General features: G+C 64.3%; 8 protein-coding genes across 8 annotated transcripts; 4 read left to right on the top strand and 4 right to left on the bottom strand.

Annotated features, from left to right (window-relative positions):
* Positions 1–147: 147 nt before the first annotated feature.
* On the bottom strand, positions 148–1,852 carry Q8F55_001637 (uncharacterized protein; the record flags this gene model as incomplete). The annotated part of the gene is made up of 4 exons (XM_069350253.1): positions 148–877; positions 917–1,542; positions 1,580–1,723; positions 1,775–1,852. 4 exons carry the CDS (start codon positions 1,850–1,852, stop codon positions 148–150), a joined length of 1,578 nt encoding a protein of 525 aa, XP_069210639.1.
* Positions 1,853–2,112: 260 nt separating this feature from the next.
* Q8F55_001636 (uncharacterized protein) lies at positions 2,113–3,505 on the top strand (the record flags this gene model as incomplete). The annotated part of the gene is made up of 14 exons (XM_069350252.1): positions 2,113–2,193; positions 2,229–2,309; positions 2,345–2,421; positions 2,458–2,513; positions 2,552–2,555; positions 2,595–2,619; positions 2,654–2,749; positions 2,823–2,881; positions 2,916–3,089; positions 3,124–3,139; positions 3,174–3,194; positions 3,229–3,319; positions 3,354–3,397; positions 3,431–3,505. 14 exons carry the CDS (start codon positions 2,113–2,115, stop codon positions 3,503–3,505), a joined length of 900 nt encoding a protein of 299 aa, XP_069210638.1.
* A 477-nt stretch (positions 3,506–3,982) lies between these two features.
* On the bottom strand, positions 3,983–5,286 carry Q8F55_001635 (uncharacterized protein; the record flags this gene model as incomplete). Its single annotated transcript, XM_069350251.1, has 6 exons — positions 3,983–4,056; positions 4,097–4,209; positions 4,246–4,317; positions 4,358–4,682; positions 4,716–4,873; positions 4,907–5,286. 6 exons carry the CDS (start codon positions 5,284–5,286, stop codon positions 3,983–3,985), a joined length of 1,122 nt encoding a protein of 373 aa, XP_069210637.1.
* Positions 5,287–5,783: 497 nt separating this feature from the next.
* Q8F55_001634 (uncharacterized protein) lies at positions 5,784–11,423 on the top strand (the record flags this gene model as incomplete). Its single annotated transcript, XM_069350250.1, has 13 exons — positions 5,784–6,009; positions 6,046–6,152; positions 6,188–6,289; positions 6,322–6,423; positions 6,460–6,509; positions 6,556–6,980; positions 7,013–7,067; positions 7,100–7,418; positions 7,452–7,571; positions 7,607–7,677; positions 8,738–10,270; positions 10,400–10,814; positions 10,857–11,423. The coding sequence occupies 13 exons, from the start codon at positions 5,784–5,786 to the stop codon at positions 11,421–11,423; spliced, it is 4,092 nt and encodes a 1,363-aa protein (XP_069210636.1).
* A 425-nt stretch (positions 11,424–11,848) lies between these two features.
* Q8F55_001633 (uncharacterized protein) lies at positions 11,849–13,432 on the bottom strand (the record flags this gene model as incomplete). The annotated part of the gene is made up of 1 exon (XM_069350249.1): positions 11,849–13,432. One exon carries the CDS (start codon positions 13,430–13,432, stop codon positions 11,849–11,851), a length of 1,584 nt encoding a protein of 527 aa, XP_069210635.1.
* Positions 13,433–14,164: 732 nt separating this feature from the next.
* Q8F55_001632 (uncharacterized protein) lies at positions 14,165–16,899 on the bottom strand (the record flags this gene model as incomplete). The annotated part of the gene is made up of 2 exons (XM_069350248.1): positions 14,165–16,493; positions 16,535–16,899. 2 exons carry the CDS (start codon positions 16,897–16,899, stop codon positions 14,165–14,167), a joined length of 2,694 nt encoding a protein of 897 aa, XP_069210634.1.
* Positions 16,900–18,352: 1,453 nt separating this feature from the next.
* On the top strand, positions 18,353–18,959 carry Q8F55_001631 (uncharacterized protein; the record flags this gene model as incomplete). Its single annotated transcript, XM_069350247.1, has 3 exons — positions 18,353–18,585; positions 18,616–18,641; positions 18,685–18,959. 3 exons carry the CDS (start codon positions 18,353–18,355, stop codon positions 18,957–18,959), a joined length of 534 nt encoding a protein of 177 aa, XP_069210633.1.
* Positions 18,960–19,085: 126 nt separating this feature from the next.
* Q8F55_001630 (uncharacterized protein) lies at positions 19,086–19,379 on the top strand (the record flags this gene model as incomplete). The annotated part of the gene is made up of 1 exon (XM_069350246.1): positions 19,086–19,379. The coding sequence occupies one exon, from the start codon at positions 19,086–19,088 to the stop codon at positions 19,377–19,379; it is 294 nt and encodes a 97-aa protein (XP_069210632.1).
* Between the last annotated feature and the right edge of the window lie 358 nt (positions 19,380–19,737).

Below are 19,737 nucleotides of genomic sequence, written 5' to 3'. Positions count from 1 at the left end.
ACCAAGAGTTTATCATGTCTTGCATTGGGGTCGGATCTCACTTCCGCCCATCTGAGACATGCGGGCTGTTAACAGCCTAGTCTGTACAATACAACCGTGGCGCTGCCGCCGGGAAAGACACCACGTATGTCTCGAGCCGCTGCTATGCTACAGCACGCATCGTGTCCAATACCTGGGGTCCCATCCGACCACGACTTCTGATATACTCTGAAGATTGGCGAGGGCTTGCTCGACGGCCGGCCCCTCGACGTCCGTAGATCGGAGGTAGTCTGAGCAGCACGAGTTGATGTAACTTAGCCTGTGCGCCTGGGGGTGAGCGTCTGACTGCAGCACGAGCTTGCATACCAGTCCTGTGCCGAGGATGTGCACCGATCGGATGTTGGCCGTGGCCAAGACCTGGGCGACGGTGTCGGCAATGTCCAGCGGCCAGTGCAGGGGTGTCGCGCCATCCAGTCGCCCGACATCAATGCCGTGCCGCACAGCCATGTGCCAGATATGCGCTGCGATCCACTGCTGACCGATCAAGACTTCAATCCACCACACCTCGTCCCACAGGCTCAGGGCAGGTTGCACCGCCGAGAATGTCTTTGGGCAGATCGAGGGAGCCGCGTGCTGCAGCTTGGTCGTGTACTTGACGACGTCTGACGGACCGAGGTGGCAGCTGTCTAGGTCACACTGGTCTCTTGCGCACCGAGTAAACTCTGGAGTGACGACGTCGAAGAGGTTGGTCAATAGTGCCAGGTGACAGATCTCGACTGTGCGCGTGTCCATGCTGAACAGCCGGTGCGCTGGATCGCCCAGGTCGTCGAACGCGGGGAGGAGGGGCGACTGGCCGAGGCATACCACCTGGCTGGTACCTTGTCGCAGCTCACACGCTCTGCAGGGGGTCAGTATGGTTCGCACAGCGGCTGCTGACCTGTTTCGAACGACCACAAAGCAGTACACGGCGATGGCGCGTGACCGCTCCTCGGGATCCATCGCGGCGTAGGTGCTGGCGTGATGCAGGCCCATGGAGCGGGCCAGATGGGCCGACTCCGCTATTCGGAAGTGGCCCGCTTCGTCTCCGAGCACGATGGAGAAGTAGAGGCCGAGGTGGAACGTGGTGATGACTTGTTCCAGGGTTGTGTTTGCACCGAGCGCCCGGGTATAGTGCCGCAGGGTGACCTCGGCGATGACGCGCTCGCGGCGCATGCGGAGGTCATCGGTGTCGTCGCTGCGGATGACGTCGGACTTGAATGCCATGGTGAGGGCGCAGAGTGCAAGGACCATGGTCCCGAAGACGGTGTCGGATGGGCCGATCGACGCGAGCCGGTCGAGAAACCAGGCGCGGTCGAGGAACGGGTAGCAGGGGTGGATGTGATGGAAGTAGCTGGCGACGAGGGAGTCGATCTCGGCCACGGTGAGGATGGTGGATAGGGAGTGGGTGGGGGGAGCCGTGGGTGTGAGGGCCAGCGGGGAGACGTCCAGGCGGAGTGCCACCGACGATGGACAGTCCGTGGTGGGAGAGAGGTGAAAGCCGACGTCGCTGAGGCTGGCTGGTGGCTGGAGTGTAAGCCGTGTCGCTTGGTGTTCGACTCACCTGGCTGCTGTTCGGCACCGTGGTCACCGCAGCTTCATCCTCCTGCAGCTTCTTGAGTCGCTCGACGATTGTCCCCTTCGGGCCTCGCTTCTTGAGCTTGGTGCGGTAGGTGCAGTTGAGCTCGGCCTTGACGCACATTGAGCACTGCAGCGCCCGATTGCACTGGCGTCAGCGCAGTCCGGAGGTCAGACTCACCTTGCGACGGCGGACCTGGCACTGGTCGCAAGACTGGTTCATCGTGGGCAGTGAGGCCGCTGATAAGAGGAGGTTCATGGTGTGCGACACTAGTGCGAGCCGTGCTTGCGATTATCTACATTGTCTGGACCTGATCAAACGTGGGCGAGTGGGGGAACTGCGGGAAAACTGAGGACAATTGCGGGGGTGGAGATACTGCGGGGGAGTGGAGAAATGGCGTGGGTGGTGGCGCTTCGCTGGTTTGAGCCGGCTTCGTTAACATGCTGCGTCAGAGTCAGGCGCTTCGTGCTGCATAAGAGTCGGACGAGCTTGAGGAGGTGATAGCCTATCCCCTCAACATGGTGAAGGACCTGGTTAACCGCCCTGGCGCTGTCGATGTCGACGAAATCCTGGCCTTTGCCATCCAACTCGCCCGTGATGTGAGCTGTCTCTCAAGCCAAATCTGACGACGCAGGCGGGCCATATGATCCGGGAGGGCCAAGCGGGCATCTTTGCCTCGCAGTCGACGACCCAGACCAAGGCCAACGCTGTTGATGTGAGCGGTGAGAGTGGAGCGTGGTTGACCCCCAGCTGGTCACCGAAGTCGACAAGGCCGTCGAAGCGTTCATTTTTGGCCGGATTCGCGCCGCCTACCCGAGCCACCAGTTGTGAGTGGCGTGGCGAGGCAGGCGGCTGACATTTAGCGTCGGGGAGGAGACCTACGACGGCCAGGTCATCACGGACGAACCGACGTGGATTGGTAAGAAGACGAAGGCGCGAAGGGGGCTGACGACCCAGTGGAGTGAGCCTGCCATAGTGGGCGGTTGAAACTAACGCGAAGCCCCATCGACGGCACGACCAACTTTGTACGTTGCTCTATCTTACCTCGCGCTGAGACAGATCCACGGGTACCCCATGTCGGCGACGTCGATCGGGTTCACCGTCGGCGGCGTCCCGACCGTCGGGGTGGTGTACAATCCGTTCCTCGACATGCTCGTAAGTGGGGACGGGCTTCACATCTGACTGGCTGTATTCGGCAGCAACGGGTCGAGGGGCCTACCTCAACCAGAAGACCCGCCTCCCGCTGTCAGGCCGGCCGCGGCCTCTAGCGGACCTGGGTCAAGCGCTGTAAGATAGATTGGTTGTATACCTCTGACCTCAGCATCTCGGTCGACATTGGCGGCTCGAGGCGCCCGTCGGTGCTCAGTTCAAGGCTCAGCACGTTCGAGAAGCTCGCGGGGGAGCCAGAGTATGGTGGAAAGATGGTCCACTCGCTCCGGACCATCGGATGCGCATCGCTCAACATTTGCCAGGTGGCGAGCGGCGGGCAGGACATGTGGGTGGATGCCTCGGCGTAGCTGACGATGCAGGCATTGGGAAATCGGGGTAGGCACTGTTACAGGGGTCCTGCTGACGATAGTGCTGGGCATGGGATGTCTGTGTGAGTTAGTAGTCGGCTGCGACGCTGATTCCAGGCCGGCCTCTGCATCCTCACCGAAGCCGGCGGCGCAGCCTTCGGCGGCAAGCACACTGCCCTCACAGGCCAAGTGGACACCGAGTTGCTGGGTGAGGGGCTGCTGGCACTGTCGCTGATACCAAGTCGGTCGCAAGTACCTGTTTGTCCGCGACATTGCGGCGGGACCGGTGGGTGTGGCTGTCAACAGCTCTGACCGACAGGGCGAGACGCGCCTCAAGATCCAGCGTCGGTTCGCAACGGAGTTTTACGACTTGACCGACAACATCGAGCCTTGAGAGTGAGGCTGGGCGGTAGTTGTGTCTTGAATGCAAATGGTCCGGTGGGCGTACAAGTTGGACCGGCGTATGTTGCCCTTGGCGATTGCACTGAGAGCTCTGCATCGCGCGCGAGGTACCTCTAGCCGTTGGTCGTCATGTAAACCGGCGGTCGTTGCGTCAGCAGAGTCTAGAGGTCGTCTGATCTAACAGTCCTTGCACGCGCGTCTGGTGAGACACTCAACAGTGCACGGTAACCCGCACCCTTCAGGCAGCACTGCCATGGACCTGGAGTACGACCCTGGAGCGTTCGCGCCGGGAAGCTGGGTCGGTGACATGGGTGGTCACCCCGACAGCCCGACCGTCGAGCCCGCATCCGCCGGACTCTGTCCCCTCGTGCTCGTCGACTGTCGCTCCACCTTGACGCCCTAGCACCGGTCAACCCGGACCAGATGAAGACAATGCATTGTATCTACTCGTTGCCCTGGTGCGCCGCAACTACGCCATGATGCGGCTGACATTCCTCTTGCCCATGGCCGTCATCCTCTCGTTGAGATCATCAAAGGGGTCGGCTGCGAGCGTCAGAGTGACGACCACCGAAGCGCAACTCACCGACGATGTAGTTCCAGCCCTGCGCGACCAGTGCATCGAGGTCGACTCGCGTGTCGTGGTCGCTGTCGGTGGGCGGGCGGCCGAGCACGCCGCCAGCAGCAACGACGCCGTGTCTGTGAGGGTCAGCTCAGCGCCATGGACCGACATACCCTTCGCGATACATGATTTTGACCGCGGGGCCAGAGGCAAGGATCTGGGTGCGCAGCGTTGAGTCGTCGAAGCTGCGGAGCGCGTCAGCGGTGCCCGGCGCCCACCACTCACCTCATCTGGCCATCGCCGGTGTAGAAGCGGCGCGCAAAGTCGCCTCCGATGTACCACGACCCGACGCCCTTGCGCATGGAGAGGATGTAGTCGAGCGCCGACTGGAGGATGCCGCCGACGCGCGGGACGTGGAGCTCGAAGTTGATCAAGTAGTCGCAGCTCGCCCACGCCTTGATCGACGGGAGGACAGTGTCGTCTTCGTGCTCGTAGAAGAGGACGAAGGGTGGGGCGTCGCCGCGGCTCAGAGCCTTCTGGACCCATTCCTGCCGCTCCCAGTCAGCCGGCGTGGGGAACACCTCGCCCTTGGGCTTCCAGAGGCACCACTCTGGGCGTCAGCGCGGCTGAGCACAGCACTCACCCGTCGCGGGCACTCCAGCGGCGTTGGTGTACTGTGAGATCACGTCGTACGCGTAGGCCATGGCATCGAGCGCCTTGACGTCTATCTGGACCAGGATGTTGATGCCCTCGTCGCGGATGAACTCGAGTAGTTCCTTGAGAAGGATGGGGTGCTCCGAGCTGTTGGTTAGCGCTGCCGACGACCAAACCTACGTGACGTTGCCGCTGTCGTCGCGGAGGTAGAGCTTCTCCATGTCCCCGAACCAGTCCGTGTCCTTGACCAGGGGAGAGTATCCCTGGCCGGTGAACGGGTTGTGATAGCTCTCGCCGGCGGGAGGTTCGACGTTGGTGAGCCGGCCCATTCCGGCGTCGTGGAACACGACGACCTGCTTGTCCTTCGTGAGGCGGATGTCGATTTCAATGCCTTCATAGCCGCCCCTTGCGGCGCTGGCCACGGCGGACAGGCTGTTCTCGGTCGTGGAGCCGAGGCAGCGGAGCGCGCGGTGGGCGAAGACATGGACGAGGTCGGGGGACGGGTTCTTGATCGAGTGGATCACTTTGCGGACATCGTAGGCGGGGTAGGCGGGCGACATGGCGGCGGGCGTGCTCTGAGCTGAGATGGTGGCTCAGGCCGTGCCATGACGCGAGTTATGTACAGTTGCAAGGCATCGCCGAGACTTTTGTCATGTTGCTACAAACGTGGTTGCGTAAAAACCCAGGGCCCCACAGTTAACGCACCATTGACCCGCACTTTTTCCACCCCGGACTCGGCCCGGTGATAGCGAGATGTTGTCGTTTTTCTGCAGACCAGCGCGTCTCTGCAACGCCCACCTGCCAAGCGATGGCCAGATACCACAGATTCCCCGCAGCGCGTACACGTTCGGCTCCGCATTCCCCGTAACAGACGCTCCACAGATAACCCGCAGACTTTCCACAGTTGTTGATGAGCCCCGCCGTCGGCTTCTATCAGCACGTTCGGCTACAGGTGTCGGCTTGGGTACCGTACTCGTCGTGGGCACGAATGTGCTGCGTATAAAGCGACGACGGCAGGCTTCGACACATCCTCATCCTCAGCTCGTTCACCACCGCGATGGCCGCCCCTACCTCGAACAAGCCTGCTTCGGAGGCCGACTCGCCCCAGCTCGACGAGAAGTTTGACCTTGATGTCATGGGACCCGACGGCCACACTCCCCTCGCCAGCGAGTTCCTCCACCTCTCGCGCTGGCAGGCGACCAAGGTGTTCTGGCGCGCTACCATGTGCTGCTTCTTTGCGGGCGTCTGTGTCTTGATGGAGGGCTACCAAGGTTCCGTCGCTGGTGAGTAGTCACGTCGCGAAACTGCTGACAACTCAGGCAGCATCGTCAGCAACGTCGGCTTCATTGATCAGTTTGGGACCCTCGTCGAGAAGACTGGCAAGAAGGCGCTCGCCGCGGAGTTCGTCTCGGCCTGGGGCGGCACGGTGAGTACGGGTCCGTTACAGTCGCTGATACCCAGGGCGCCGCGTTTGGAATCCTCGGCCACCAGCTTATCACCCTGGTCGCAGACAAGTGGGGCCGCCGCGTGGCCTTTGCGCTGGCGGCGATCGCGGTCATTGCGGTGGGTGCAGTGTCGTACGTTGCTGATGGCAGGGTGTGCTGGTGGAGCAGTTTGTCACGACTATGCCTGGGTGGCTCGGCGCCAAGATGGTCGCCGGGTTGGCCGGCGGCATGGGCCAGGCCACGTCGCTCTTGGTGGGTGGGTGCGGTCGGCGCCACTGACCCCTGCAGTACATCTCCGAGGTCGCACCTGTTCAGAACCGCGGCGCGTTGCTCTGCTGGTGAGACGCGGCGAGACGTGGCGCTTGACGATGCTGACCCACGCAGCTACGGCCTGTTCCTCGCCCTCGGCCAGCTGTCCTCGGCCATCGCTCTCGAGATCGTCAACGTCACCAACCCGCACCACTGGAGGCTGGCGATCTACTCCGAGTGGGTGCTCGTCGGCCTCTTCCTCCTCTGCCTCCCGTTCATCGTCGAGTCGCCTTGGTACTATGCGCGCAAGGGCCTCGACGAGCAGGCCAAGGCTGCGCTGAGGAAGCTCAACGGTGGGGTCGAAGGGTACAATGTCGAGCACGAATACCTCGTCATGAAGACTGAGCTCGAGCAGGAGCAGGCTGCTCGGCGCAACATCGGTGCGTCGACGTACCAGGAGATCTTCATGGGCACCAACTTTCGCCGCACAATGGCCAGCTTCTTTGGCGTCATCATGCTGCAGTGGTCCGGCGCGTCGGTCGTGTTTTCATACGCCACTTGTGAGTGCAAGCGGTGGCGGCGCTGACGACAGACTTTTTGCAGCAAGCCGGCATCAAGAAGCCCTTCCAGGCGACGTGTATTGTCTAGTATGTCGATGTCGTGATGCTGCTTACACCAGCTCGCTCCTCGTCGCCATGGTGATTGTGTCGTTTTACACCACCGAGCGGTTCGGCCGCCGCACCCTCATCTTCACCGGCGGAACGGGTTGTTTTGTCTGCAACGTGATCCTCGGCGCGCTCGGCACTTTGAAGCGCACCGACGCGGTTCTCAACGCGACGCTCGGTGTCATTTGCATCTGGGTGCTGTTCTATGCCGGCTGCCTCGCCGGCGTCGGCTGGGGCCTTACATCGGAGATCTCGACGCCTCGCCTGCGTGCCCGTACCACTGGCGTCGTCGTCAGCATGTCCATGTGTTTTAGTCTCATGTTTGGCTACACGGTGGGTTGAGGGTGAGCGCGTCGCTGACCACAGGTCCCTCTCATGCTCGCGGCGACTGGGAAGGGCGCGCGCAACTGGGGCGTCAAGACCATGTTCTTGTTTGCCTGTCTCGGCGGTATCGGGCTGGTCGTCAACTTTTTCATCCTTCCAGAGGTGGGTGCGGTGGGGGGCTTCGGTACTGACGGCAGGTCGGCGGTCGCACCTTTAGCGAGGTGGATGAGATGTACGAGAAGGGTGTCCCGCCGCGTAAGATGAAGGAGTATGTGACGACGACGGCGAAGGGGGTGTAGGGGACGTTTAGGGTTGGGAGGCTGCGGGGAGGTTGAGCATGGTCAAGAGAGTGGGACGCAATATGCACGACCATGTTCGCGACAATGATGAAAGCCGAGCACAGGAAACCCGACGATAAAACAAGACGATGAGAATGCCCGACGATGACAGACGCAGCGTTGACAAGCGGCGCGGGCCACCCGAGCGCGGTGACACGGCTGGCTGCGGTGCTGGCCTCTCGATAGGCTGCCCCCCGGGGATGCAGAGAGGCATGGCCTCGAGGGCGTCGGGGAAGTGCAGCTGGTCGAGGTCAGCGGGGTCGGCTTCACGGGTTGCATGGCACCACCCAGTCATCCAGCCCACTCACACGCAGGCATGGATAACCTCCGGAACTCGTTGCCGGCGCTCTCAATCGTGCGGCCCGCAGAGATCCCTCCGAGCCCGGCCTTGGCCCGCTCACCGCCTACAACACCATGGAGCCGCCGTCGAGCTCCCGCGGGACAATGCCATCCGCCGCCGCGTCGAGCTCGTGGTCCTGGGCGGGAAACGCGACCCCACCTACGGGCCTGTCGAGATCCCCAGCTCCGGGTGGCCACGACACTGGTGGCTGTTCAACTATGCTTGACGAGATGCACATGGGCAAGAATCGCGACAGCAAGGACGACCGGCGCGATACCGCTCAGGACCACTCCAAACTCGGCGGCACGGACTGCCAGCGGGACGACCCGCACACACGCGCGCCCCGCCCGTCTCCCAGCGATGCCACGAGCTCGGCCTCCCCCAAGCGCAGCCGAGGTCGCCGCACGATTGCCACTTGCCAGTCATCACGAGCACTCGTCAGAGCGGCACAGCAGCGGTCCACTCCTCCCAGAGACCGACCTCCCAGACACCGACGCCCGGCTCCATCGCCTGCCTCCTCGCGACCCCGTCTCTGCGGCCCAGCGCCTCTTCGGACCCATCATCAGGGACCCGACGCTCCCCGCGGATCACGTTCACGTCCCGGCCACCTCTGACCAGGACGTCACGTCAGACTGACGCCGCTCACCGAGCCGCACACCGTCGACGTCAGACCGACGCCGCCGCGCGCCAGTGCAACGCGACATCATCGCTCGCTCGGTCCGCCCCAACACGCCGCCTGTGCCACCACCCGAGCTGGAATCGACGCCCACGTCGCTGCCGCCGGTCGCCGGGCCCTACCTCGTGCACGATCGGCGCTGCCACGCCGCACCCGTTGGCCGGGGCGGAATCGAGGGCTTCCATGGCCCGACCTGGACCCGCTACACGCGGCATGCTCTCCCCGCCGAGGTGTACGTCCACGAGTACTTTATGCTCGACCAGGAGCACGAGTTTCTCTTTTGGCTCTTCTTTGCCATCCTCCACTTTGCCGGCCCGTTCATGGCCAAGGGTGCGCCCCACTTCCGGCGCGCCCTCGACGAGCTCGGTGCCGCCAACGTTGCAGCGGCCGTGCTCGCCAACTGCCCGAACGTCAAGCTCATCACGCGCATGTTCACCGAGCCGTCTCTTGACAGGGAGGACATTGACGACTTGGAGAAGGCCAACGCGGCGGCAGGCTCCAACGGCGCGTACATTGTCACCCTCGTGCGATTCCTCGGGCCGCACCCTACCGTCTCCTCGACCTACATCGGCCTGGCGCGCGCGCGTGGGCTGTTCACCAGGCTGCCGGCTGATCGGGAGCCCCGTCTGCTGCAGCGGCAGAAGGAGCACCACCAGGGGAAGACCCGAGGCCGTTGCAAGCTTGACGCCCGGCGTCGGTGCGATGGTAACATCAAGAGCAAGGAGGGACCCGGCAACGACCCGACGTTTGAAGAGTACATTGTCCAGTCGTTCTACACCAGCCGCACGACCATCCCGCGCCTGCTCCACAACGTCTGCCCGCTGCTCTTCCCGGGTGCGCCAAAGCCCATGGCTCCGATGGTCCCCAAGCTCGCCGACTTTGCCGACGAGCTCATCAATGACGGCGGCGGCAAGGACGCTGGTGACGATGTGGACAGTGGCGCTGAATCCGAGGACGATGTGGTGTGGATTCCGACTGCTCGATCTCACACACCCGCTGCTCGTGGGGCTCGGCCACCTCCCAGCCAGCCACCGCCACCTCCCGACGCGCCACCTCCCGACGCGCCAACGCCAGCTCTTCCCGCACCGTCGCCCCCCAAGTACCGGAAACCCCCCTACGTCTTTGGGTCCGACCCACTCGAGTCACAGGACGGGTTTATCCCCGACGACGACATCCAGCTCATCGGGAAGCGACAGAGCATCCGCAATGTCGAGCCCAGCCGCCCTGTCTCGGCCACCACGTCGCCGGCAAAGACCCGCGTCAGCCCCCTGTCCGAGTCGCAGCTCCTCTGCGCCAGCTTTGAGTTCGGGCTCACTCAGGGGGCCGAGTTCCTCATGATGATGGTCGGCGGCCAGAAGCGCGAGCAGGACATTTGGTGGAACGAGCTGGTAAACTTTCACGGGATCCCCTTGCCCGAGCTCCCGGCGTGGTACAAGACGGCAAACACTGCAAACGGGCTGGGCTTGGCGTGGTCGCCCAAGGCGGACGACGAGTGGCATTCTTCTACGTAAGTGTACAGCCGTCCTTCATGTACAGTCCTCCTACTTCAGCTTGTCATAGTCGCGATCTTGCTCGTTGCTGAGGTAGGCGGCGGTCAACGCAGCAAAGTTTTCGAGGGCAAATGACATCGTGTAAGTGCGCCGCGTCCCATTGTTGAGGACGACCTCAACGCGCTTGTCGCGGGGGTTGCCTTCGTGCCAGTAGACTTTCCCGCCCACGACGCCGTCGCTGAAAACATCAGCACCACCGCCGCGTCGGCCAGCGCCCGCCCGCTCCCCCGCCCTCCTGTCTCGGTTGCCACGATTCTTTCTACGCCCGCCCCCCGCGAGCCCCTCATGCACGGCACGTCGTCGTCTGCCGCCGGTGGCCCGTCCACCGTGCTGCCCGCCACTACGCCCGGCACCCCGCCCGCCGACAGCGACAGCGTGTCGCAGGCCACCCTGCTGAGCCTCGCACACCTGGACCGAGCCGAGTTCCTCGCGCGTCCTCGCCAGGCTCCTCGCCAGCCCAACACGGTGGAGGAGCGCGACGCCGCCTTCTACTTCGACGGCGTCAACTACGCCCAGGAGGACCGCCTCTACTAGCCCAGGCAGGAGGGCGAGGACCAGTTCCAGCTGTCGGCTGAAGAGTTCTTCGACTCGAATGACGACAACGAGGACGACGAGGACAAGGACGAGGACGACGACGACGACGAGGGTGACGATGACAAGGACTTCGAGGACGACAAGGACATGGATGTCGCCCCCCGCGAGCGCGGTGCCGCCGAGGGCCTGGCCGACGGCAAGAGCAAGGTTGACAAGGCCAAGGCCGTCGTCCAGGCGGGCGCTGCGGTCAACGAGGTCGCGACTGGCCCCGCCAACACGCAGACCGAGACCGACATTGCCGCCGAGCAGCCTAAGACCAAGACCCCTGTCGAGACCGAGGCCCAGGACGAGACCTCTGTCGTCACCCAGCAGGCCGACACCACCGAGGTCGGGGCGCAGACCGCCGCCGCCGAGGCCGAGACTGAGCTCGACACCGGCACGCCCGCCAACACTGAGGAGGCCGCGATCGACGGCGAGCAGGTCACAACCAGCGCTGCGCAGCCCGCTACCCTCGTCGACACCGGTGCCACCACCGACGCCGAGACGACCGACGAGTGGGAGCTCGTCGAGGCGTGAGCCCCAGCCGACCGTTTTGATCCTTGCGATCTAGTTTCGTACCCACATTGCCTTGATGTTTAGAGAGCGTGAGAGAGGCCACTGTAGCCATCAATGAATTGGGATAAAGCATACGAGAAGGGGCGGGAGGTGCGCGACGAGGGGGGAGGTGGGGGCGAGGGTGGTTGCCGCTGACGTCAGTCGCACTCGCCCACTCGTCCCAAGCCCCTTGCACGCTCGCGCGTCGCTCTGACGCGAGCCCGTTGCGACGATCTAGTTAGGAGGATCACAAGGAAGGGAGACGAGGGAGGGGGAGTGGGTGCTGGAGATCCGCGACGCCCCATTGTCCGAATGTGCCGCACCGTGGCATTGTCCATGTGGCACTCGCCCTCGCCGCGCTCAGTGCCTCTGCATATGCACGTGTATCTACTCAGACTCTATTGGCATTAGACTGCGGCGGCACCCGCACCCCCTGGCATCTTGTCCTGCTTGTACCACAGCACAAACACAACCCCCACGGCGAGCACCCACCCGCCAGCAAAGAAGTAGCTGTTCTGCGTCCCCCTCCAGCCGTCAACCTCGCCATCAGCAGCCACGAGCGCCGTCTGCACCGCGACGCCGACGATGCCGCCGAGCTGGAACACGACGTTTGCAAAGCTCCCGCCGACGCCGGCAAACTCGAGCGGGAACGCCTGGATGATGGCCGTGTTCATGCCGATGAAGACGACGATGCAGCCGCTCGTCCCGACGAGCTCGGCGGGGAAGATCCAGCGCCAGTAGTCCCGCCCGCTCGAGAACGCGAGCACCATGAGCCCCGTGAAGACGAGCAGCGTGGCCATGGGCTGGACGACGCGCGGGCGACCAGTGAGGACGGGCACGAACTGCGTGGCCACGCCGCCGAGGACGGCCACCACGCCCATCGGCAGCAGTTTGAGCGCGGCGATTATGGCCGACTCGTGCAACGTCTCCTGAAACCACGACGCCATGCGCAGCTGAAGCACGGAGAAGAAGAGGATCGGGACGGTCGCCTGGATCATGAGCGGGAAGATGTTGGGGAAGCGCCAGATGTCGTGCGGCAGCAGGCTGTAGCCGCGCGGCAGGCGCTGCTCGTACACCACGAACGCGGGGAGCAGCGCCGCGGAGATGACGATGGGGGCGATGAACGCCGGCTTGCTCCACCCGTCCAGCGGCCCCTGGGTGAGCGCGAGGATGAAGCACACGAGCGTGCCGAGCATCAGCACCACGCCGCCGAGGTCCATTCGGCGCCACTTTTCGCCTTGCCCGACGTCGCCCGCCACCGCGGCGGTGCGGGGCATGAGGACCCACGCGAGCGCCGAGAACGGGATGACGAGGATGGCGATGAAGCGGAAATACCACCGCCAGGACGCCATGACGAGCCCGCCTGCTAGCACCAGCGCGAGCGTGTTGGCCAGCGGGCCCGCCGTGCCAAACACGCCGAGCTTGCGGCCCTGCTCCGCGGGGTCGGGGTACATCTGCACGATCATGTTGATCGCCGCGGGCACGGTGAGACTCGCGAGCAAGCCCGACATTGCGCGGAGGATGTAGAGCGCGAGCGCGTCGGCCACGAACGAGATGGCGAGGTGGAACACGCCCAGGCCGAAGAAGCCGGCCGTGTACACCACGTTCGGGGGGAAGAGGTCCGCCACGCGCCCGGCGAAGAGCAGCGTCGAGGCGAACGCGAGCGCGTACGAGCCAATCACCCACGGCTGGTTGGCGAGCGCGATGCCCAGGTCCGTGGCGACCGGCGCCGTCATGACGAACATGGCGGACAGGCCGGCCGAGTCGATGAACATCGCTAGGCTGAAGACGAGGAGGAGAGCGTGCTTGCGCGCCGGCGGGAGGGACGCGAGGGCGTTGGGCGCGGACGGGGCGGGGGTTTCGGGCTCGGCCTTGACGCTCGTGGCGGGCGGATGGTCGGACTCGGCCTGGCCTGCCGCCTGGGAGGGGTCGTTGGCGTCGAGCACGAGCGTGAGGTCCGTCGTGGCGGGGGTCTGGTCTGCGGCGGGCATTGTGGCGACGTAGGGAGGATTGTCTGTCGTGGACTCGAGGTGAGGCGCGAGCTCTGCCGGCCCTCAGCCATCCATTCTTATGCCACCTCGCGCCGAGTGGTTCTGCCTCGCCACGACCTCGGCAGGCGACGCGCCAGCGCGGCATCGCACGCTTGCCCAGAGGCAGCAGGAGTGCCGGGCAGCACCACTCGGCAAGCTCGTTATCACGGACGGGCAAGGCCGCGTCGTGCGAGCAGACGCGGCGCCGGCCCACGGAGTGAGCAGGCCAGCGCTGTATCGCGGAAGGAACACAGCCAGACGCCAGCTGCGCGACGCGTGACACGGCGATAATCACCCCGAGGCCCTGATGCCACGCGGCGGATATCAGTCAGCCTGCCGGCGGCCCCAGCCGCGGCGCGGGGACAGCCCGCACGACGGCAGGAAATGGCGCAGGGGAGATAATGCTCCTCGAGTTTCACCGGCAGGGCTCCAGATCCAGAGGGGACAAGGTCAGCGGGGCAGGGCATGCCGGCATACCCAACCCAATACCCCTCGAGGCACGCACCAGGCAACAGCAGCGGCACGAGGAGCACGCCATTGTGCAGCAGGCGACGAGCTGCGACGATGCACTAGCCAGGTAGTGGCATAAAGAGGAGAGTACGGAGGGGAGAGACTAGGAGAGAGAGAGTCCAAATTTATGAGCGAACGCGAAGAACTATAGAAGAAGAAGAAGCACAGGCGCAGCACGGCAGCTTACTTGGGGTTGCAGCTGGTGCTGCCGCCGCCATTGCCGCCATTACCACCCGAGCCGCCGGCGCCACCGTTACCGTTGCCGCCATTACCGCCGGCGCCGCCGTCGCCACCAGTCGACCCCGAGCCGCCGTTCCCACCGCTGCCGCCATTGCCACCGGTGGAGCCCGAACCGCCGTTACCGCCGGCACCGCCGGCACCGCCGTCACCGCCCGTCGAGCCCGAGCCGCTGCCCGAGCCGTTGCCAGAGCCGGATCCATTGCCGGAGCCGTTGCCGTTGCTAGAGCCCGAGCCCGAGCCCGAGCCGCCGTTGCCGCCGTTACCGCCAGCTCCCCCATCGCCGCCATCGCCGCCGGTGGAGCCCGAGCCACCGTTACCACCCTGACCGCCGGAGCCGCCGGTGCTGCCGGTGCCGCTACCGTTTCCACCGTTGCCGCCCTGGCCACCCTGGCCACCGGTGCCGCCAGTGCTGCCAGAGCCAGTACCGGCGCCACCGTTGCCTCCCTGGCCGCCGTTGCCGCCGTTGCCGCCGGTCGAGCCGCTGCCGCCCGCACCGCCGTTGCCGCCGTTGCCGCCCTGGCCTCCGGTGCTGCCGTTGCCACCGTTGCCGCCGTTGCCGCCGTTGCCGCCCGAGCCGCCCGAGCCCGAACCGGTGCTGCCGGTGCCGTTACCGCCGCCGATGGGGCTGGTGTTGCCGCCGCCGCCGCCGGGCGCGGTCGAGTTGCCGGGGTTGGTGCCGTTGGTCGGGCTGGTGCTGTTGCCAGGCGCCGTCGTGTTGCCGCCCGAGGTCGAGTTGCCAGGCAGCGTCGAGTTGCCAGGCAGCGTCGAGTTGCCGCCCGGCGCCGTGGTGTTGCCCGGGGGGACTATGACGGGGTCCTTGACCCAGTTGACAAAGTCGCCGACCTTGCCGTCGGTGCCGTGGACGTACTCCCACGACGCGTACGTCGCGTTGACGACGGTGAGCTTGCCGAAGCCGTAGTTGATCTGGTCGAGCACGTTGGTGATGGGGAGGTACGAGCTCTGCGGGAGGGTCGCGTGAGACTCGGTGTTGCCGGCGCCGCCGTTGATGAGGTGCGTGATGGACACGCCCGGGTTGGTCTTGTACGTGTTGTTGTTGATCACGGCGGCGGTGTCAACGGTGCCCTGCGCCGTGAGGGGGAACAGGCGCTCGTAGTAGTGGATGTGGCCAGAGATGTAGATGTCGACGCCATACTCGAGGAAGAGGGCCTGGAACGCGCTGCGCATGTGCGGCTGGTACCCGCCGCTCGTCGACGACCACATGGGGCGGTGCGACTGGGCAATGACCCAGGGTGTCTTGGTGCGGTCGACGGACGCGAGGTCGCGCTTGAGCCACTGGTACTGCTCGTACGCCGTGTTGTCGGTCCACGAGTTGTTGGCGATGGCGCCAAAGGGGCCGGCGTTGGTGATGCCCGTCTCCGTGTCGAGCGGGTGGGTTTCGTTGCCGTGCAGCTCGGAGATGAAGGGGGCAGAAGGCGACTGGTAGTAGTCTGTCTCGCCGTCAAAGCTGATGAAGTGCGCGAGGCCATAGTCGAACGAGTACCACATGTTGCCCACGCCGCCCGACACGTCGCCCGGCATGGAGAAGCGGTTCTGGAACGCGGTAAAGTTGCGCTGCGTCTCGGGGCACGTGTAGTAGTTGAGGTGGTCCGAGTCCTCGGTCGTCCCGATCGGCTGCCCGTCCATGAGGTAGGCCTGGAGCTGGTGCGCGACCGTGTCGCCCTCTGCGCAGGCCGCTTCGTGGTTGCCCGGCATGACCATGTAGGGCACCTTCTTGGTGATGTCGTTCATCCACTGCTGCCACAGGTCCCAATTGACCTCGTAGATGGCACTAATGTCGCCGCCCTGGGGTCCGCCGTCGTTGGAAGACTCGCCAGCGGGCAGGGGGACGAGGTAGTCGGGGTTGTCGGGCTTGAGATCGGGCGTGTTGAGCGTCGAGCTGCTGCCGTTGTAGCACACGTCGGTGTAGACGTTGCACGGGTTGACGCCGTGGTACCACTGGTCGGCGTAGGAAATGTCGCCGCCGTGCCACACAAACGACGTGTCGGTCGAGATGGCGTCGAGCATCTGCAGGTGCGTGCCCTTGGCGTTGGTGTAGCCCATGTCGGCGACGACAGCGACAGTGAAGGTCGTGTCGTCGCCGGCCGCGAGCGCCGTCGTGAACGACAGCACCTCGGAGGGCGAGGTGCCGTTGCCGCCGGGGATCTGGTAGTAGTAGGTAGTCGCCGGCTGCAGCCCCTTGATCTGCACCTCGTGGAAGAACTGCGAGCACTGGGTGACGGGCATCATCGAGCACGGCGGGGTACGGTCGTACCTGGCCAGCGTCAGCGGCCAGGCCACAGTGCGAGCACCTACGTGTGGGTGAACCCCGAGGCCGTGTTGCCCAGCGCACGCGGCGACGTGCCCCACTGCACCGCGGGCGCACCACCAATGCCAAACGGCGTCTGGAAGTGGATGTTGATGCCGCCGGGGAAGTAGGCGCTCGAGATGACGTTGATGTTGTTGCTCGGGTCGACGCCGGCGGGCGGCGTGACGGCCGGGTGCTCCCACAGGCGCGGGAAGCCCTTGCCGTTGTCGATCGCCGTGGGGTTGACGGGGTCGCCGACGGGCACGGCCGGGCCCTTGTACGGGTACATTGTGTCGACTGTGCGCTTGACGGCCGGGGCCGCCGACGCGAGCAGGGGAAGGAGCGTGGCGAGGGCCGCGAGGTGGGCCACCATTTTGGAGGGGGAAACGAGTGTGGGTTAGTTGGGCTGCGGGAGAAGGAGTGGGCGTGGTGCTGCTTAAGTACTCGGCGGGCTCTGGCATCTGTCTTGACTCTGTGATGCCCTCGTCTCTCGCGAGACGCGCCTTGCCCAACCAACGACGACGTGTTTGTAGCCACATAATGGCGCAGCTCGCGCCACTCGACGCGTTGGGCAACCATCGGCGTCGGACACGACGCGTCGAGCCAAGCCTCATCAGCGCAGCAGACGCCTCTGGGGTCAGTGGCGCCGTCGTGTTCTAGAGGCACCTGTCAGAAGCGCGCGGTCGTCTGGAATCGCGCGTCGGCCTCGATCTGACGCCTGGCGGCGGCGGCGGTGCCCTCCTGCCCTTGCTGTATTGCCGGCAACTTGCCCGATACCGCTCGAGAACGTGCGTCCACGCGGACGAGACGCGCCCGCAACGGCGGCGGCGCGTCGAGTGGTCGTCGAATCGAGGCCAGAGCAAGTGTCACGTTGCAGCAGCGAGCGCAGAAATAGCACCGGAAGCCCGATATGCGAAGGTGGCGCCGAGCGCGCTGCGGAGGTTCGTGCCGGACAGCCGTTCTCACAGCAGCTGACGGGGGCCAGCGGCCCGGGGCATCTAATCAAAGTGCGCCGGGGACTGCGCCACGCACGTTTCGGCTGCGGCGGCGACTCGCCTCAGGGCCGGTGGAGGACGCTGAGGACATGGCTATCAGAGGTCGGGCGTCAGCGCCGGGCCGCGGGGTGCTGTTGCCGGCGGTTGGTGGTCAGCGCGCGGGGTAAGCCGATGGCATGCACGGGGGGGGGCGGTGGTCCGTTTTATCGGGGCAGTGGTGTAGGACGCGACGACGCGCCGGTGTTTGATGCGGCTTTGGACCCTTGACCGCTTGCATTCCGACGCGTACAACTGCTCGTGCTTCTTCCTTCTGCCTCTTGTGCTTCTGTCTATTTCTTCCCTTCTGATTCTTCACCTAGGCCTGCCAAGGCTTACTTCGTTCTTAGAATAGCTTGTCGAGCACCCTGCCCCACCACGTCGTCGAGCGCGGCGGGCTGCGCAGAGTTAGTCTGGGTAGCAGCAGTTGCCAACTCACTTTTGCTGGTAATACTCGTCGAGCCTGTCAAACTCGTCGACGCGCGAGTCAAAGTCCATGTCCTTGAGTTTGACCAGTTTCGTCTTGTGCTTGATCTGGGGGGGGGGGGGGGGGCACAATGCTGATGCCGCAGTTCATCGTCGGCAGGTTCATCCTCGGCGCAGGCATTGCCATGTGTGTGGTTGCTGCCCCGGCCTACAGCATGAGGGAGTCGGACGTAGAGGGCCCGACTACTGCTGACGATATGTAGAAATCGCCCCTCCCCAGTGGCGTGGTCGCGCGACACGTGCTGATGGTATGGCGGCTCGATCCCCGCGTCGCTCATCTGCTTTGGCACAAACTACATTGACTCGAACATGTCGTGGCGCGTCCCCGTCATCCTGCAGGCCACCCTGGCTCTCATCGTCCTCGGTCTTTTGCCCTTCATGCCCGAGTCGCCCCGCTTCCTCATGGCACAGGGCCGCGAGGAGGAGGCGAGGGACTTTTTGATCAAGTACCACGGCAACGGCAACCCCGACTCGCTCCTCGTCGCCTTTGAGCTCAAGCAGATGAAGGCGTCAATCAACCTCGACGGCATTGACAAGCGCTGGTGAGACTACCGCCCCTTGTTCTTGAGCAGCGGTGGCCGTTGGCGTATGATCCAAGGTGGGTACTTGCTCCAATGCAACGTGAGTCTAACTCCCCAAAGTCATCATGATCTCGGTCTTTGGTCAGTTCTCTGGCAACGGCCTCGGCTACTTCAACACGGTCATCTTCTCCAACATTGGTATCAAGTCTGTCCCTCAGCAGCTGGGCTACAACGTACTCAACCAGGTCATCTCGGCCACATGTGCGCTCACCGCCGCGTCCTTCACCGACCGAATCCCCCGCCGACTCATCCTCCCCTTTGGGACTCTGCTCTGCGCCGTTACTCTGGGCATCAACTCTGGGCTGTCAGCAGTACTCGACAAGCAGACAAAGTAGGGCGGCAACGTCTCCAAGCCGGTTGCCCAGGGCGCCCTCGCCGCCTACTTTCTTTTCAACTGCTTCTTCTCCTTCACCTACACCCCGCTGCAGGGCGTTGTCGCTGTCGAGTCTCTCACTACCACCATGCGCGCCAAGGGCCTCACCCTTTCCGGCTTCATCGTCTCGGGCATCGGATTCATCAACCTCTTTGCCGGCCCCATTGGCCTCCAGAACCTCGGCTACAAGTACATCTACGTGTTTGTCGGCTGGGACGTCTTCGAGGCCGTCATGTGGTACCTGCTCGGTGTCGAGTCGTGCGGCCGCACCCTCGAGGAGCTCGACTGGATCTACGAGCAGCCGAGTCCCGTACGCGCGTCAAAGGACGTCGCGGCGGGCCGCAAGAAGATTGTTATGCAGGACGGCGGCTTCACGGCCTAGGTAGCGCAGTCCTGTTTACAATACAGGCGGTGACGGTGGAGATGTGTAGGGCAGACTGGTAGTAGCATTTGAATGGAATACGTGACGCGAGGCACAGAGGCATCAGTTAGGGGGTTAGGGGGTTAGGGGGTTAGGGGGTTAGGGGGTTAGGGGGTTAGGGGGTTAGGGGGTTAGGGGGTTAGGGGGTTAGGGGGTTAGGGGGTTAGGGGGTTAGGGGGTTAGGGGGTTAGGGGGTTAGGGGGTTAGGGGGTTAGGGGGTTAGGGGGTTAGGGGGTTAGGGGGTTAGGGGGTTAGGGGGTTAGGGGGTTAGGGGGTTAGGGGGTTAGGGGGTTAGGGGGTTAGGGGGTTAGGGGGTTAA

This window comes from Vanrija albida, assembly GCF_041260175.1.
Source record: "Vanrija albida strain AlHP1 chromosome Unknown contig_2, whole genome shotgun sequence".
In the NCBI taxonomy this organism is placed as follows: domain Eukaryota; kingdom Fungi; phylum Basidiomycota; class Tremellomycetes; order Trichosporonales; family Trichosporonaceae; genus Vanrija; species Vanrija albida.
The sequence above is the reverse complement of the archived record's forward strand: the minus strand, read 5'-3'. Positions and strand labels throughout refer to the sequence as shown.